The sequence below is a fragment of the Xylona heveae genome (genome assembly GCF_001619985.1).
Source record: "Xylona heveae TC161 unplaced genomic scaffold L228scaffold_4, whole genome shotgun sequence".
NCBI lineage: Eukaryota > Fungi > Ascomycota > Xylonomycetes > Xylonales > Xylonaceae > Xylona > Xylona heveae.
The window spans coordinates 425,736-440,105 of NW_017264196.1; the positions used below are offsets into that span (position 1 = coordinate 425,736).

Below are 14,370 nucleotides of genomic sequence, written 5' to 3' on the forward strand. Positions count from 1 at the left end.
CACTTTCAAGCTACATTTGAAAAAGCAATAAGGAAAGAAAAAGGCGAAGAAAAAAAAATGATATCAATTAAAATAAATAAATATAAGGTAGAGGACTAGAGGGCCATAAATAGACGACCATAAATAGACGGCCATAAGTAGGAAGTAAATAGAGGATAATAAGTAGAGTATAATTTTATGCTATAGCTGCAATGTACATTGTCGGGGATATACACGGTGAAACCACGATAAGATACACTGCCATTTTGCCGGAGGATGGAGGATGGAGGGGGTGTTATCGCCTTGCATGAGGGAATGAGAATGAGACTGAAAAAGAAGAAGAAAAAGAGAAACAGGAAACGGGGAAGAGGAAACGGGGAACGGGAAAGGGGAAAAGTAAAAGGGGGAAATAAAACAAATAAATGAAAAAAACTTACGAAAAAGAAGGGGAGCACAACGAAAAAAGAGAGATAGAGAGAAGGGGGAAGAAAAGAAACAGCGAGGAAGAGAAAAGTGAGGAAGAGAAAAAGTATAAAAGAAATAAGAGAATAACGACGGAAGTAAGCAAAGGAATAATGGAAGACAGATGGGGAGATGTGGGTATAAAAGCCATGGTGAAAAGGGGATCAAGAGTCAAGAGTACAAGTGCAGTAGAGCATTCGTTTGGTGTGACACTGGAATTTATAACCCGCACGGCATGGAATTTTGCATGACATGTTGAAGAATGTGAAAGTTATCTGTTTGTGATTGTGGCTTGAAGGTATGTGGGCGATTCAAATGGAACAACAGAAAGAAATGGAGGGGAAAAAGAAAAAAAGTTAAATTGGAAATATGAGGTCCATTGACCTGGGAAAGAAGAAGAAGAAGAAGAAGAAGAAGAAGAAGAAGAAGAAGGCGGCAGAGAGAGCTGCAGAAAAAAGTACAGGGGTATGGGGCCGGAAGAACGAAATGAAGAGCCTCGATGATATCAACTTTGACTACAATAGCTTTCCCCTTCGTCCATGTTTCCGAAAAAGAAAGGAAAAGAAAAGAAAAGAAGAAAGGAGAAAAAAAAAGGAAAAAAGAAATTTGAAGCTTCGCCTTTGGATAGCGGTACGCTCTCAAAGCAATGATATCCGACATTGAAAACAGACGCTTGGGAGGAAAGTCGCTAAAAGAGATCCACTAAAGGGACAGTGGGGTATTATAGAATGACACAGCGGCAGCCTGGGGACCGATCAGCTCCATCGCGGTCACGCCCGTAGCTGTGTTTGGTCGTTTTGGCATCCTCCTCATCGACAATTTCTTGTGGCCGGACCGTCATGTGCACGACATTGGGCGAGTCAGCGTTGAAACGGCAGTCTGGAGAGAAATGTCAGCAGCAATTCATGGAAATTTGATGGGAAATGATTGGGTAGAAGCGCCCCTCATGGCAGTGCTCTACCTTTTAGCAATGACTTGTCATCAAGTAGTCTACCAAATGATATTAATCGAATGGACGTCGGACTTGATGGTCTAGTTTCCCATTCTATGTAAGTGTTAGCTTTTCTGATTCTCAGACAGAGAGGGGTACGATTGAGTTTTGTGGTAGTAAATTGGCAAAAAGTGTAATGCAACATACCGTCTCGCCATTCTCGCCAGATGAGCTCCTTCAACGCATATACGCTCAGATTGAACGGGTTCATCTCCTCCACGGCGATATTCCGCTTCCTCAAATATCGTTCGTCAATCTTGAATGGGTGTCGTGCCGAGTTTGTCAATAATAATGTAATGAGCACAGTGGGCCCGCCTGTGGCAGATGATTCTCTCCGTGGCGGCGCCGGCTGGTCTAATGACGGTCCGATGGCGGTTGAGTGTTCTCGTACGAGTGCGTTTGGAGGAATTTGAGGTAATGTGGTGGATTCTGCCGTTGAGCCAGGCAACGAGGTCGTCGCTGCTAGCTCTTGCTGGGAATCCGAGAAGTTACTAGAGATGGCCGCCGATGGCGCATTGGGTGGCACAGGGGTAATCGAGTTGATATCCGTTGCAGAGGCGGGCAATGAAAGGTCCGCCGGCGGACGATCGACCGTATCGCTCATATTGATGGTCGTAACAATGCAACCGTTGGGGGGGGGGGAAAGGTGGCGGGCGGAAAACGCAACGGGTGATGATGCAGCGCAGGTTAATGGTCGTTAAGAATCTTTTGTAGGGATGTGTAATTGGCTGAATAGCCTCCGGAGAGATTCTTTGGCCCAAAGAAAGTGGCCAGGCGTTCTGTCAAGTCAATGAGGGAAGACCTGCCCTGTGATGGTGTTCTCTCCACGTTTCGTTGTTGCACGGGCACTATCGCTTGACGATCACTCAGGGTGATTCTAGGAACATGCTATACCAGAGTGCACACTATGACTTCTGCTCTCACTCTCTTATTGGCACACTCTCATAACCTTTTGGCCTGCCAGAAGATCGTCAACCTTCCTCCTAAACCCGTGGTGAAACGAATGACGAAGAGAGATCGGGATGATGCGGACAAAGTCCTGAGGCAGCAAACAAGGGCAGTCAGACTGGCCCAGTAGGGGAATTGGGGGAAGAGGTAGAAGGATTGGCGATTGCGATACGATCCGACGTTGATTCCAACGTGGGTCAAGGTTCAGGTCCAGCTCTGGGGAAGGGAAAAACATGGGTATGAGTATTGTCCGGTGTCTAAAGGTCTCTAAGGACAATTAGGGGTTGCTTAGCACGGGTAATGATGTCTTTGACTACTTGGCAGTACCTGAAACTACTCGCGTAGTTCCCCCTGACGACACCATCCGCATTGACCGCCACTAATAGCACCCCCCAAGACTAACCATCTCCGGCGGGTTGAGGTCCAAGTACTTGAAGGTACTGCCCCTATCGCTTTCGTTCTCGAGTACCATGAGGTTCCTGAAAAGTATATCAAGCTCCGTCGCGTCCGCACGTGAAATATCAAACAGCTGATTGGAGTGTGGATCGTCCCTCTCTCTTACTCCATAAGGCAACGGGCCCTCTCTCCAAAATGAGTTGGGGATCATTATGACAAATTCTCCAACTCTACTTCATACAAAGTGGTAAATACATAGAACAGTGGCCATGCCCGGTCAAAATAAACAGGAAAACCCAGGAGAGCAGCCAAGACGGGGTAATAGAGATATACAAGAAAGTGATAAGAGAAAGAAAAAAAAAATACAAAGAATAAGTGTCCATGGGCGCTTATAGACCGGTAAGCTGGAATTATTCAATCCAAGACCGATATGCATCTTCCCGTTCAAACCGCACGCCCTCCATCTCTTCCCGTACTCCGAGTGCTCGTACCTTGCCTATGCTGCCATTCGCAACAGCGCCATCTTCATTCCAGAGTGACACCTTCCACTCATCCAGTAATTTTCGTAACGGACCCAGCACCGACTCCTGGTCCACGGTAAGCAGAGCGACAGCGTCATACCCTCCAGCTCCGGGAACAACGCCACCAATGACGCCAGGGAGCGCAGAACAGGCGTCGAGAAGCTCAGTCTGCATCTGCGGCTCAATTGGAACGCCTGATGCCTTGGACATTTGGCGCATCATAGATCGTATATCGGCAATGACCTCCTTCAGCTCGTCAAAATCCGCGTCTGAGCGGCGCGTAGCATCGCCTAATGTTGACAATTGCTTCCCGAGCTCAACGTTCTTTTCCTGCAGCCGCGACCAGAGCGCATTTGCCTCTTCTGGATGTTCTTTTCTCCATGCGAGAACCTGCTTCACCATACCGACGGTTTGGGATCCGCAGTCAACATCGCACATGGTGAGCCGGAGACCCTTGGGAACGTTGATTCCGGCCTTGATGATTTCAGTGTCCCATTTCCTGGCAGGCTCCGTGTCCTCAACTAGGGCCTTGAGGCGATCTGAAAACCCGCGAGAGCCAATCTCCCCAAGTCCCTCTAGCAGGGCGGGCGAGAAACGCCGGTAACGGCATGAACCGTAGACGGCGGCTGCGACGTCGAAGCCGGAACCAACCTTGCCTTGTGCAGCGCAGTGGGCAGCTTGCGCTAGATTGTGCAAGATAGCTCTGCCCTTGTCAGTCTTGAGATCAAACTGCTCAGCGGGCAGATAATGCGCTAGGAGACCAGCAGTGAAGGCGGTGACCAGAGCAGCTGATGAACCAAGGCCCGTCTTGTGTGCGGACTGCAATGGCACGTGGAAATTGATAAAGCGTTCGCGGCGGGCGCCTGGTGAAGCTGTTTGAGAGTAATAGTCATCGTCGGCGAGAATCGTGATTGAAGAAGCCTCAATGACACCCGGGATCATCATTGAGATGTAAGTCAAGGCGTAGGTCAGGGCCGTCTCGATGAACGGGTTGCGCGAGAGGCATGACGTAGAAAGTCTAACGGCATGAGCATTTTGATAATTTTCGAAAGGAAGCTTTATATGAAGACAAATTGACTGGGAATGCAATCAAAAACGAGCCACAGCAATCAAACTTTTGATGCAATTGATTTATTTGAAAAAGACACCAAAAATGAATGTATCTTCAAACCAAGAATTTCTTCATCTTACACCACCTGACGTTACGCGACATTTCAAAAAAATTGAAAGCAGAAACCAAAGTAACAACATTGCGATTAAACAATTCGATGGGTCAAAAGAAACAAAAATAAAAATAAAATAAAAATTTCCAACTCACCCTTTGAGCTGAGTTACGTCAATACCTCTAGACTCGGCGGCCAGACGGTAACCATATCTCCATTCAGCATCGCGAAATTGAGGGGAGCGGACAATGATTTCCGAGAGAACAACACCGGGGCTGGTGGAGAGCGGCTGCACGTGGACATGGATACGGGCGTCTAAGCCAAAGACAAGGCCGGTATAGTCCCGATCAAGAACTAGATAACCACCAGCGAGCAGGACCTTGCCTGGAGCTGAAAGGGCGGTCGGGGGCCGAGTCATCTCGTCTGACAGGCACAAGTCGCTCAGATCAAAGGAGGGGAAACGATGGGGGGGCCCCTCGGAGGGGAAGGCTGTTGATAGACGGAGGAGGAGGGTGAGCTACTCGGAAACAGTACTGTACTGGGGAGTGTCGAGTGCAGCGATCTTCAGCCGGTTAATGCAGGTCAGACGCGGCTGTGCAGGTTAAGTTATCAGATGACGCTTCGTTCTGCTATCAATCGCGGAGTCAGCCACGGAAGCAGCATGTCCCTCCCTGCCTGTAAGTTAGTACTCGTAACTCTTCTCTCGACCTTTTTGCTGTGGCGATCGTCGACATGAACCAAGGCTCGAGGAAAGCTCCTTTTTAGCTAAACTACAAGAAGCTACCACAGTTAGGGTCGAAGCGAGACGGGAGAAGCGAAAAGTGGAGATGGATCGGATGCGACTGCCGGTGAAGCCGGGAATGGCCTCTTTGACTCATTTCCTCTCTACGTTACCTAAGGCAAGTTAATACTCCGGTATGCCCTTCAGTAAGGTAAGTTACAGCAGTCAGTTAGTCCCCCGGTCAGCTAAAAGGTCAAAGTGCTTTCACGGAATAGCACTAACATACCGCAACTGAGGTAATGGGTGAAGTCTTTGCCTTAAGAAGCCAACCTCCGGAAGACTAACGTGCCTTGTCATCCCGATACCTCCCGGCGCCCATGACCGCTTGAGATTGGATCTTCGCCAATGATGGAATTTCTCACTGAAGCTTCGGGGGGATTCGAATACCCGTGTCCCGCCCCCTATAGAAACCCAGTGAGGATTTCCAGCTAAAACCGGCTCTAAAAGCGTCCTGTGCCATTCCTGGACACCCTCTCGACCCCTTGTTGAAGCTGCGTTTTAGCTGTGCAGGGCTTGACCAGGATTATGATTCTTTAGCAGTATTTCCCTCAAATTATCGGAGGCAGTGCTCCTAGGGCTTTGCACTCCCTGACTCTTGAAGCTTAGTTCTAGTTGCCAAGGCCAGGCCATCATCGCGGGCGCCTTAGGCAGTAAAATCCACTTTCTGAGAACCCTTGATCCCACCCTTCGGTCCAGTTCGGTCGTAAGAAAAAAAAGGACGGACATTCGCGGGGGACGGCCGAGGCGATCATAGAGAGCAGGTCACGATTGTAGTGTGACTGCAATACACACGTACAGAGCACCGAGTCGAGTGGTAGCTAAACCTTTCCCTCAGTTTCCCTCTCTTTCGCCCACGGACTGCCCGTGATAATTAGAGCAACCCGCTATGCCATATTACCATTACTCACCATTCACTTCTACGTGTATCCGCCTCAAAAATTAGCTTCTCTTTGAGCATTACATTGGGTAGTATACGGATGAAAAGAAGCAATTGGTCACCAATGGAATTGGGTAACTCTCCCATACCTGATTCCATCTTGCCCGCTCCAAATTTTCCATTGATCGTGTCCATTGCTTGCAGCCTTACCTTATGCTCCCCTTGGAGTCGATCGCAATGTTTAAGCCCGTAGCAGTGACGATGGCCATTACATCAGTCAAATGTGCGTTATCATCAAGTCAATTATCTTCGTACTCCAGACGCATGAATAAGCTCTAGAGGACATCCTGAAACTCCCCAACGAGTGAAAACGTGGCCTCGTCATCATTTCTCATATCCCAGGATCCCAGTCGTGCCCGTCAGCAGCCACCAGAAGAGTTGTCACTAGACGAATTTACCGGCTACCCAATGTAAATCTAAAATGTTAGTGCCAACAGTCCCTGTTCTTCCCGTCAAAAAGAGTCCCACGCGTCGGATCTTGTCAAACTCCGACTTCCATTCATCCACCAATTCAATTCGCCCTACCATTTTCTGCCCCCGAGCCCGCTTGCCCAAGGAAACGACTACCCTCCAGGCTCCCTCTTTTTCAACGCCTTTCATCAGCATTCCTCACTTCACTTCGACGCGTTCTACTTTCTGTTCGAAATTCAGTATTGCGCCTGATTAATCTTGTATTACCAATTGGCTTTCCCAATTACGAACCTATCAGAGCCATCACCAACATATCATCTCGATTACACACGAATGTTTGCAGCTCATCTCTAGAGGCAACCGTACCTCTGATATCGATCATTGCACAACTGATACCTCAGGCTTCTGGTCTTACATGCGCCTTCGGGCAGTCATAAAAGTGACATTTGAAACGTGAGTCACCCCAGAAATCATCCATCTATCAGCCGGAGTTTTTCAAGGTCATTTAGCTCACTGTCCGTGTTCGGCTTACAGGTAGCCCACTCCTCGTTAAGAGGGGTTTGTTTCTCTTGGCCCATCATGGTCTTCAAACCTTTTACCCACCTCACTCGACAGAGCATTGTCAAGTCTTTTACCCATGGATATGCACAATCCGTAGTCGCCGCTTCGCAATCCTCTTATGCCTCATCAACAACATCCTTTGGTGCCTTTGGAACTGCCCATGGCCCCGGCCGACTCGGCAAGAACCATTCACAGATTGCCAATGCATTACCACACTCACCGTCTTCGAGTGGAGCCGCAACAAGTTCCAAGTCCTCCCACGCTGGTTCGCGGGAGTACGAAAAGGGGCTTGCTGCCTACCACGCTGCTTGGGTGCAGGCTCATCCGGCCGAGGCAGAGGAAGAATGGAGACATTTCCAACTAGTCAAGCGTCGTGCTGCACGTGGCCCGGCTGATGCTACAGAGGAGGCAGCCCTGGAGAGCGCAGAGCCGCGCAAAAGTCGCAAGGAGAGAAAATCAGTGGAGCGTTCCTATAGCACCAGTGCCGTCGATGAGCTGAAGCAGGCCGATGCGGCCGGTGAGTTGCCCATCGACCCTGCGGCCCTGGCCCAGGAGGTGGAGGAAGTGTCCAAGCTCATTGCTGCCGCGGATTCAGAGGCAATCAACCCATCCGTTGCCGCTCAACCTGAGGCCGCTGTCGAACAATCTCGGACGCAGAGTCCAGTCTCCTCCGATGTCCACAGCTCTTCGATTAGTCCAAGTACCTCTCAGACGTCCTTTTCGGACAGCCCCTCGCTGGCCTACGCCGAGCATGTCGCAACTCTCGCGCGCAACCATCGTTATGCCGAAATCCCTGCCGTGTTTGAGGCCATGCTTGTGGCAGGTATCCTGCCCACGGCCCCTGCATACAATGCCCTTCTCCTCGCTGCCATCCATCTCCCCAAGCCTAAGCACCAAGTGGTCCCGAAGGTCTTGGAGGTTTATGCGGACATGCTTCGTCGCAGTGTGGCGCCGAGCACGGAAACCTACACCATCTTGATTGATCTCCTGGCGTCGCGTACGCTTGAAGTGGCCGGCCTGCAACAGGACCTTGTCGAGAAGCGGAGCCGCTTTGGCGGCATGGAGGAGGCGGGCAAGTTCATGTTCCACTCGCACCAGGCCGAATTTGACATTCTCGCCGAGGACCATTCACTTGGCGTTGCAATCCGCCTTTTCGATGCCGCCACAGCCAGCCGGAAAACCCGCATGTTTGCACCCGAGACCTATCGTCTGCTGCTTTCGGCGTGCGCCGAGCATGGCCGCATCGAAGATATGATCAGAATTTACAGTCACCTGGAATCAGCCAAGGTCATCCCTCACACCACGGTCTTTTCTTCCATGATCAAGGGTTTTGCCTCGACTGGCGACCTGAGTAGCGCTGTCGAGTGTTACAATGAATACAAGGCGCTGGCCATTGCTAATGACAATGGTGCCGCGAGTCTGATTGACCGTGACGATAACGAGGTGTACGCTGCACTGATCAAAGCCTACGCCGCGTGTGACCGGGCTGTTGGTGGACTCCGATTCTTCGACAAGATAGTCGACTCGTTTGCCCCTGTCAAGGATGTTCGAGAGGCTCAACTGGCTTCGCTACACGACGCTGTTGTACTCAAAGCACTAGTCCGTGAGCGTCTTGAAAGGCATGCATACTCGGAGGCAATGAACCTCGTCGAGAAGTATCCTCTCAGCTCCAGCGCTCGTGCCCGGGCTCTCGCGGATGTTTGCGTCAATGCTGCAGACAACAACGACGTTGCGATGGCAAGCAAAGTGTTTGCTCAGCTTTCTCTCAATGAGACTGGCTCTCCCCTCCCAGCTATGGCAATGCTGGCGCTTAATGTTCGTCGGGGTGATGTCGAGTCCGCCAGATTCTACTGGAGCACTCTATTGTCATATGCTCACATTACTCCGGCTTTTATTGAACCCACTGCCATGTATGCCGTGGCGCTCATTGGTAGCGGTCACATTGATGAGGGTCTGTCGCAGGCTCGCCAGATGTTTTCTCGGGCACGAGCTTCTGTTGGCACCCCTCAGGCCAAGGCGGAACTGGTTGATGAAATCGATGAGGCTATCGAGTTCATTGGTCGGTTTTTGAGCGAGAAGCGCATTGTTCCGCCGGTCAATGCAAGCATGAGTCTTCTCTGGGCCATGGTAGAAAATGGTGGCTTGGTCACCTCGGTCGCGGATCAGGCACTCACCTCATTTACGGCAGAGGGCATTGCCCAGCTCAGCTGGAAGGACCTGACTTTGCTTCTCCAGGTCCAATCGGGCATGCTCATGGGCCCTATGGCCGACATTGCAGCCGCCTCGCGCTTCGCTCAACTGTTGGACGTTACCATGTCGAGTGGTATGCCAATTGACAAGCGCACAGCCCAATTGATTGAGCAGGCCCTGAGCTTCATTGCTAAGGATCGCCCTGATCTCCTTCACCGTTTCCGGGAATACCTCGTTCCGCGGTCTGCTTTGGCCCCGTTGTCCAATCCCAAGGTCTCTTCACGATTCTCGGCGAGCCCCCACGAGGATGCCTTTGACCCGCATGCAGCTTCTACTGACTTCAAAGGCTCCGTCGCTATCGCTGAAACATTGGAGAAAGGTCATGGTTCAGTCAGTGCACGTCTCGAGGAAACCCTGAACAGAGTCAAGAGCATGCGTCGGGCCGGTCGCCACCCTCGGTACGTCACTTATGCAAAATTGATCTCAGCCGCTGCTCGGGACAACCGCGTTCAAACCATGCACGAGGTGTTGGCTATGGCTCGCCATGATGTGCCTCTCTTGACAGAATACCGAGTTGTTCGTTACGGCTGGGTGTCCATCTTGGACGCTATGGTCGCTGGCTCTCTTGTACTCGGCGATCGCGCTGCCGCTGCCAAGTATCACCAAGAACTCCTTGACATGGGGGCCACCCCGACGGCGAACACCTTTGGTTTGTACATCACCACATTGAAAGACACTGCAAAGACATTTGACGAGGCAACAGAGGCTGTCAACATTTTCCTGCGTGCCAAGTCGGAAGGCGTTGAGCCTTCCTCGTTTTTGTACAATGCTCTGATTGGCAAACTCGGCAAGGCTCGCAGAATTGATGACTGTCTCTTCTACTTCAGTGAGATGCGCGCTCTTGGCATTCGCCCTACGAGCGTCACATACGGTACCATTGTCAATGCACTTTGCCGGGTCAGCGACGAAAAGCTCGCCGAGGAGCTCTTCGAGGAGATGGAAATTACTCCCAATTATCAACCTCGACCCGCTCCCTATAACAGCATGATGCAGTTTTTCTTGACCACCAAACGGGATCGGACCAAGGTCATGGCTTACTTTGAGCGGATGAAATCGAAGAACATTCGGCCAACTCTGCATACGTACAAGTTGTTGGTTGATTCTTATGCCACGCTTGAGCCTGTCGATATGACGGCCGCCGAGGCCGTCATCGAGGAGATGCGCCGCAATGGCGTCGCGCCAGAAGCTGTCCATTTTGCTTCGCTTATCCACGCCAAGGGCTGCGTTTTGCATGACATGGCTGGAGCCCGCGCAGTGTTTGAGCAGGTTATTGCTGATGGCCGCGTTCGTCTGCAGGCGTGCCTCTATCAGGCTCTCTTTGAGGCCATGGTAGCCAACCACTGCGTCGTCGATACGGAAGCATTGCTGAACGACATGCACGCCCGTAACGTCGAGATGACTCCTTATATTGCAAATACCTTGATTCATGGCTGGGCACTAGAGAAAAATCTTTCCCGCTCCGAGGATATCTATAACAGTTTGGGCTCTGCCAAGCGGGAGCCTAGCACGTATGAGGCGATGATCCGTGCATACCTCTCGATCGAAGACCGAGCCAAGGCCCAGGTCACTGCACAAGAGATGCTCTCTCGTGGCTACCCTGCTGCCGTTTCAGCCAAAATTACAGACTTGGTCAGCGGTGGAACCGGTTCTACCTCAGAAGCTATGGCACAACTGTAAGCGACACGACATTGAAAAGGGGAAAAAAAAAAAAAATAACCTTCCGAACACGATTGGATGCCTGGTGTATTTTCGTTTTGCATCTTGCATTGAGCTGCTCGTTGGGGCTTCTACACTCCAATCACAACCTAGCAAAACCAGATATTGGACAGACATGTTGTGTACGTGTGAAGTACGGACCAAGCCAATGATCGGGCACAATGAGACAATTTCTGTTGCTGTCCCATTGTTTGTCCAGAACATAGTGGCGGTACAGTGACTGAGCTGGGGTCGTCATTCCACCTGCTTAACCCAACGTCACTTTGACAAAACCCGCCATCTATCCCTGCACAGTCGGCAGTCGCTTGGACTGCAGTTGACAGGTTATTCTTTGCTTCAATTTTAAAACAGAAGTCGTAAGGGACTCGAGATGTTGGTTATTCTTTGCTTCAATTTTGATTCCCGATGCGAGCAGCGTATGGCGAACGGAGCATCTGGCGCAGGCGCCGTTGGATTTTCATCTCTTCAAACCGGATTTGCGTGTTCATTTTGTTACATGTTTGAATTTTACAGCCTTGGACGACTTCTTTTTCCCTTTATCGAGCTCGAGATGTCTTGCTGAAAAAGGCTGCTCTCGTACAGCATCCATGACTTGCACATGGCTTGCGTCATTTTACAAATTTTTAAATGAAGCCTGGCTGAGATGCCGGCTGATATCCTGAACTGAGGGCTTAACACCCAACACTTCTGATCTTGGCAGAGATCTCTGATTCTGCTGATTGGTCATGAACCATCTCTTTCCATCTTCTACATGTATTACTATACCACGTTTCTCTTTCTTTTGTTCTCACATATTCGTTTCTTCTAAATTTTCTTATTAATGCTCGCTTTTCTGTCCATTCCACAATGACGAGGATGGATAGTATTTATTTTCTCTGGATTTCTTTTACTACCTTCTTCATTAAAAATCGCTCTGAGCCAACCAGCGGCAACAAGGGCAGACCAAAACAGGCAAGGGAAGCACTGAGGTCGCGATACACTAGGCTAGGAACTGTTTGCTTTGGATGCGTCATCGACGTTGACAGGAAAGATCATCTCTACTCGAATATCTAGAAATTATATACCAGGAATAAATGGAGAAATTTAACCATTGATGGCCACTTTTCTTGTCATATGCTTTGTTAACATCGTAGACATCCTTGTTTTTGGAATAGGTGGTGATCCCAGATAAGATTGATTAGATACTTTAGATGAATCTAATCTTGGTCATTTTGAGTTCACCCCATCTACCCCGCGCTAGTACCTTTCTGACATAGAAGTGACTCCACGCGTCATTCGATTTCGAGAAAGTCAGTCACGATAGCTCAAAGTGTCATAAATATCAGTCCCCGGGATCCTTATGCTCATTGTCCGCTTTCCCGTGTCATTACGCCGTTTCATTGAAATAACACGGAAGAAGGAAACCATAAATTTCCACTGCTGAATCGTCTTTGGGTACACGAAACAACAGTTGCATGCCGATCCGAATCCAACGTTTATCAGCGCCGGTTCCAGCAATAATAGGACGAGCAAACAGGCCAGCACGTCTACCTTCCTCAACTGGTTCTTCTACAGTTCTTTATATACGTGGCCGTTATCGCTTTTTGTCCACACTTTCTCCGCAAAAGCATCGCACAATGTCTTCGGTAGCAAATGGGCCTAACCCCGCACACGCCTCGACAGCGCATCCAGCAGGACCCAAACATCTCATCTGTATGTCTTTGTAGCATTTTCCCCGCCCTTCAGAGCCTCCGTAAATGTGAATACTTATAGCAAATAGTCGCGCCTGGCGGCTCTACAACGCATGCACAAGCAGCACAATTCACCAAAGGCGTCCTCTCTGCCAAAACTCTCGCAGCCTCTCCCTTGACCCAGTTCAACGCATGGTTCCGCGAAGCTCAAGCGTCGGGCATTCCGTCTCCAGAAGCACTCACGTTATCCACTGCATCCCTACCATCTGGGCGGGTCAGCGGACGGGTACTCTACCTCAAGGAACTCGACGAGCGGGGATTCGTCGTGTACAGCAACCTCGGACACAGTCGCAAGTCGCACGACATCCGAACAAATGCATTCGCCAGCATGACATTCTGGTGGCGCGAAATCGAACGGCAGGTGCGCATCGAGGGTAAAGTCGAGCGCATCGATCAAGCCGAGGCGCAGCGATACTACGATACCCGCGTACGAGGCAGCCGGATTGGCGCGTGGGCAAGCGAGCAGGGCCAAGTCCTTGGAAGAAGAAAGCTCTTGTCAAAAGAGGATACGAAAAAGGAAGTAGACGCCCTAGCTGAAGTGGAAGCCGAGGCTGAAGAGCAGGAGCGGAAGCATGCCCCTGACAACTCTTCCTCTGCGACAACAGCGAAACCTGGAATCGAGGAAGCTTCCATAAGTGCATCTGGACCTGAAGAAGAAGCAGCCAAGCTCAAAATCAACGGAGACATTCTTCACCACCCCCACCCCGAAGAAGCCGCTTTCCTTGCCGCTGCGGTGGCCGTAGATGCCAATGGCAAACCAGACGAGGAAATGGGCCGCCATATCCTCGAGGACCGCGTCCGCGAGGTCGAACAGCGCTTTGAGGGCGTCGAAAAGATCCCCGTCCCGGACTTTTGGGGCGGCTATCGCATCGTCCCGGACATGGTGGAGTTTTGGCAGGGCCGAAATAGCCGCCTCCACGACCGCTTCAGGTATACGCGTGACCTTGACCTGGGCGAGGACGATGCCCCTTGGACCCTTGAACGGTTGTCTCCTTAAGGCAGAGTAATGGGTCCAGGACAGAATATATAGCCTTGGTGGTGGTAGCAGGATCAATTGGTTGCGCGGTGCTGTGGCGACACCATGAGAAGGGAAGGGAAAGCAAGGGTACTAAGCGTGATCTGAATCTATAGAGCAAACTTATTTTTGCTTTCATTTGTCCATCTTTTACTGCTCACTTGCTCCTCATCTTGTTTATCCCTTTGTTTTTCTTTTTGCTTTTTCATTTTTGCTCTTTTCTTATTTTTTAAAGGCATGACTGTTCGGCACTCTTCAGCATAGTGCAGCACAATATGCATTGAGCGTCTTTTGGCATTCAACATACCCGTTTTGCTTTCTTTTTTTCCTTTTCTCATTTCCTCATTTTCCTTTTTCTTCTTCTCTCCTGTTTTTTTTTTCTCGTACTTCTTCTTCTTCTCTCATTTCTTCCAGAGTATTCCTTCGCTTCATATTCATTCATCTTTGCCTTTTTACCTTGGCCAGGAGCAAAACGAGGGGGCTGGCAAAATACACATTTGGCATGAAGC

General features: G+C 50.2%; 4 protein-coding genes across 4 annotated transcripts; 2 read left to right on the forward strand and 2 right to left on the reverse strand.

Annotated features, from left to right (window-relative positions):
• Positions 1–1,133: 1,133 nt before the first annotated feature.
• L228DRAFT_107019 (hypothetical protein) lies at positions 1,134–2,198 on the reverse strand. Its single transcript, XM_018328917.1, has 3 exons — positions 1,580–2,198; positions 1,403–1,486; positions 1,134–1,320 (listed from the first exon to the last, which is right to left on the reverse strand). The coding sequence occupies exons 1-3, from the start codon at positions 2,034–2,036 to the stop codon at positions 1,163–1,165; spliced, it is 699 nt and encodes a 232-aa protein (XP_018188804.1). The 5' UTR covers positions 2,037–2,198; the 3' UTR covers positions 1,134–1,162.
• A 702-nt stretch (positions 2,199–2,900) lies between these two features.
• On the reverse strand, positions 2,901–5,127 carry L228DRAFT_107017 (Phosphomevalonate kinase). Its single transcript, XM_018328916.1, has 2 exons — positions 4,616–5,127; positions 2,901–4,315 (listed from the first exon to the last, which is right to left on the reverse strand). Exons 1-2 carry the CDS (start codon positions 4,876–4,878, stop codon positions 3,187–3,189), a joined length of 1,392 nt encoding a protein of 463 aa, XP_018188805.1. The 5' UTR covers positions 4,879–5,127; the 3' UTR covers positions 2,901–3,186.
• A 2,041-nt stretch (positions 5,128–7,168) lies between these two features.
• On the forward strand, positions 7,169–11,077 carry L228DRAFT_237834 (pentatricopeptide repeat protein; the record flags this gene model as incomplete). Its single annotated transcript, XM_018330978.1, has 1 exon — positions 7,169–11,077. The coding sequence occupies one exon, from the start codon at positions 7,169–7,171 to the stop codon at positions 11,075–11,077; it is 3,909 nt and encodes a 1,302-aa protein (XP_018188806.1).
• Positions 11,078–12,418: 1,341 nt separating this feature from the next.
• L228DRAFT_245992 (pyridoxamine 5'-phosphate oxidase) lies at positions 12,419–14,173 on the forward strand. Its single transcript, XM_018332297.1, has 2 exons — positions 12,419–12,808; positions 12,876–14,173. Exons 1-2 carry the CDS (start codon positions 12,733–12,735, stop codon positions 13,841–13,843), a joined length of 1,044 nt encoding a protein of 347 aa, XP_018188807.1. The 5' UTR covers positions 12,419–12,732; the 3' UTR covers positions 13,844–14,173.
• Positions 14,174–14,370: the final 197 nt, after the last annotated feature.

What these genes read in the sequence shown, in the direction of transcription:
- L228DRAFT_107017 (XM_018328916.1), bottom strand. Translation starts at nt 4,878, where the DNA reads ATGACTCGGCCCCCGACCGCCCTTTCAGCTCCAGGCAAGGTCCTGCTC. An exon ending in GACGTAACTCAGCTCAAAGG is followed by an intron (nt 4,316 to 4,615) that starts GTGAGTTGGAAA and finishes TCATGCCGTTAG; the next exon opens with ACTTTCTACGTCATGCCTCT.
- L228DRAFT_245992 (XM_018332297.1), top strand. Translation starts at nt 12,733, where the DNA reads ATGTCTTCGGTAGCAAATGGGCCTAACCCCGCACACGCCTCGACAGCG. An exon ending in AGGACCCAAACATCTCATCT is followed by an intron (nt 12,809 to 12,875) that starts GTATGTCTTTGT and finishes TATAGCAAATAG; the next exon opens with TCGCGCCTGGCGGCTCTACA.
- L228DRAFT_107019 (XM_018328917.1), bottom strand. Translation starts at nt 2,036, where the DNA reads ATGAGCGATACGGTCGATCGTCCGCCGGCGGACCTTTCATTGCCCGCC. An exon ending in CTGGCGAGAATGGCGAGACG is followed by an intron (nt 1,487 to 1,579) that starts GTATGTTGCATT and finishes ACACTTACATAG; the next exon opens with AATGGGAAACTAGACCATCA. An exon ending in TGACAAGTCATTGCTAAAAG is followed by an intron (nt 1,321 to 1,402) that starts GTAGAGCACTGC and finishes ATTTCTCTCCAG; the next exon opens with ACTGCCGTTTCAACGCTGAC.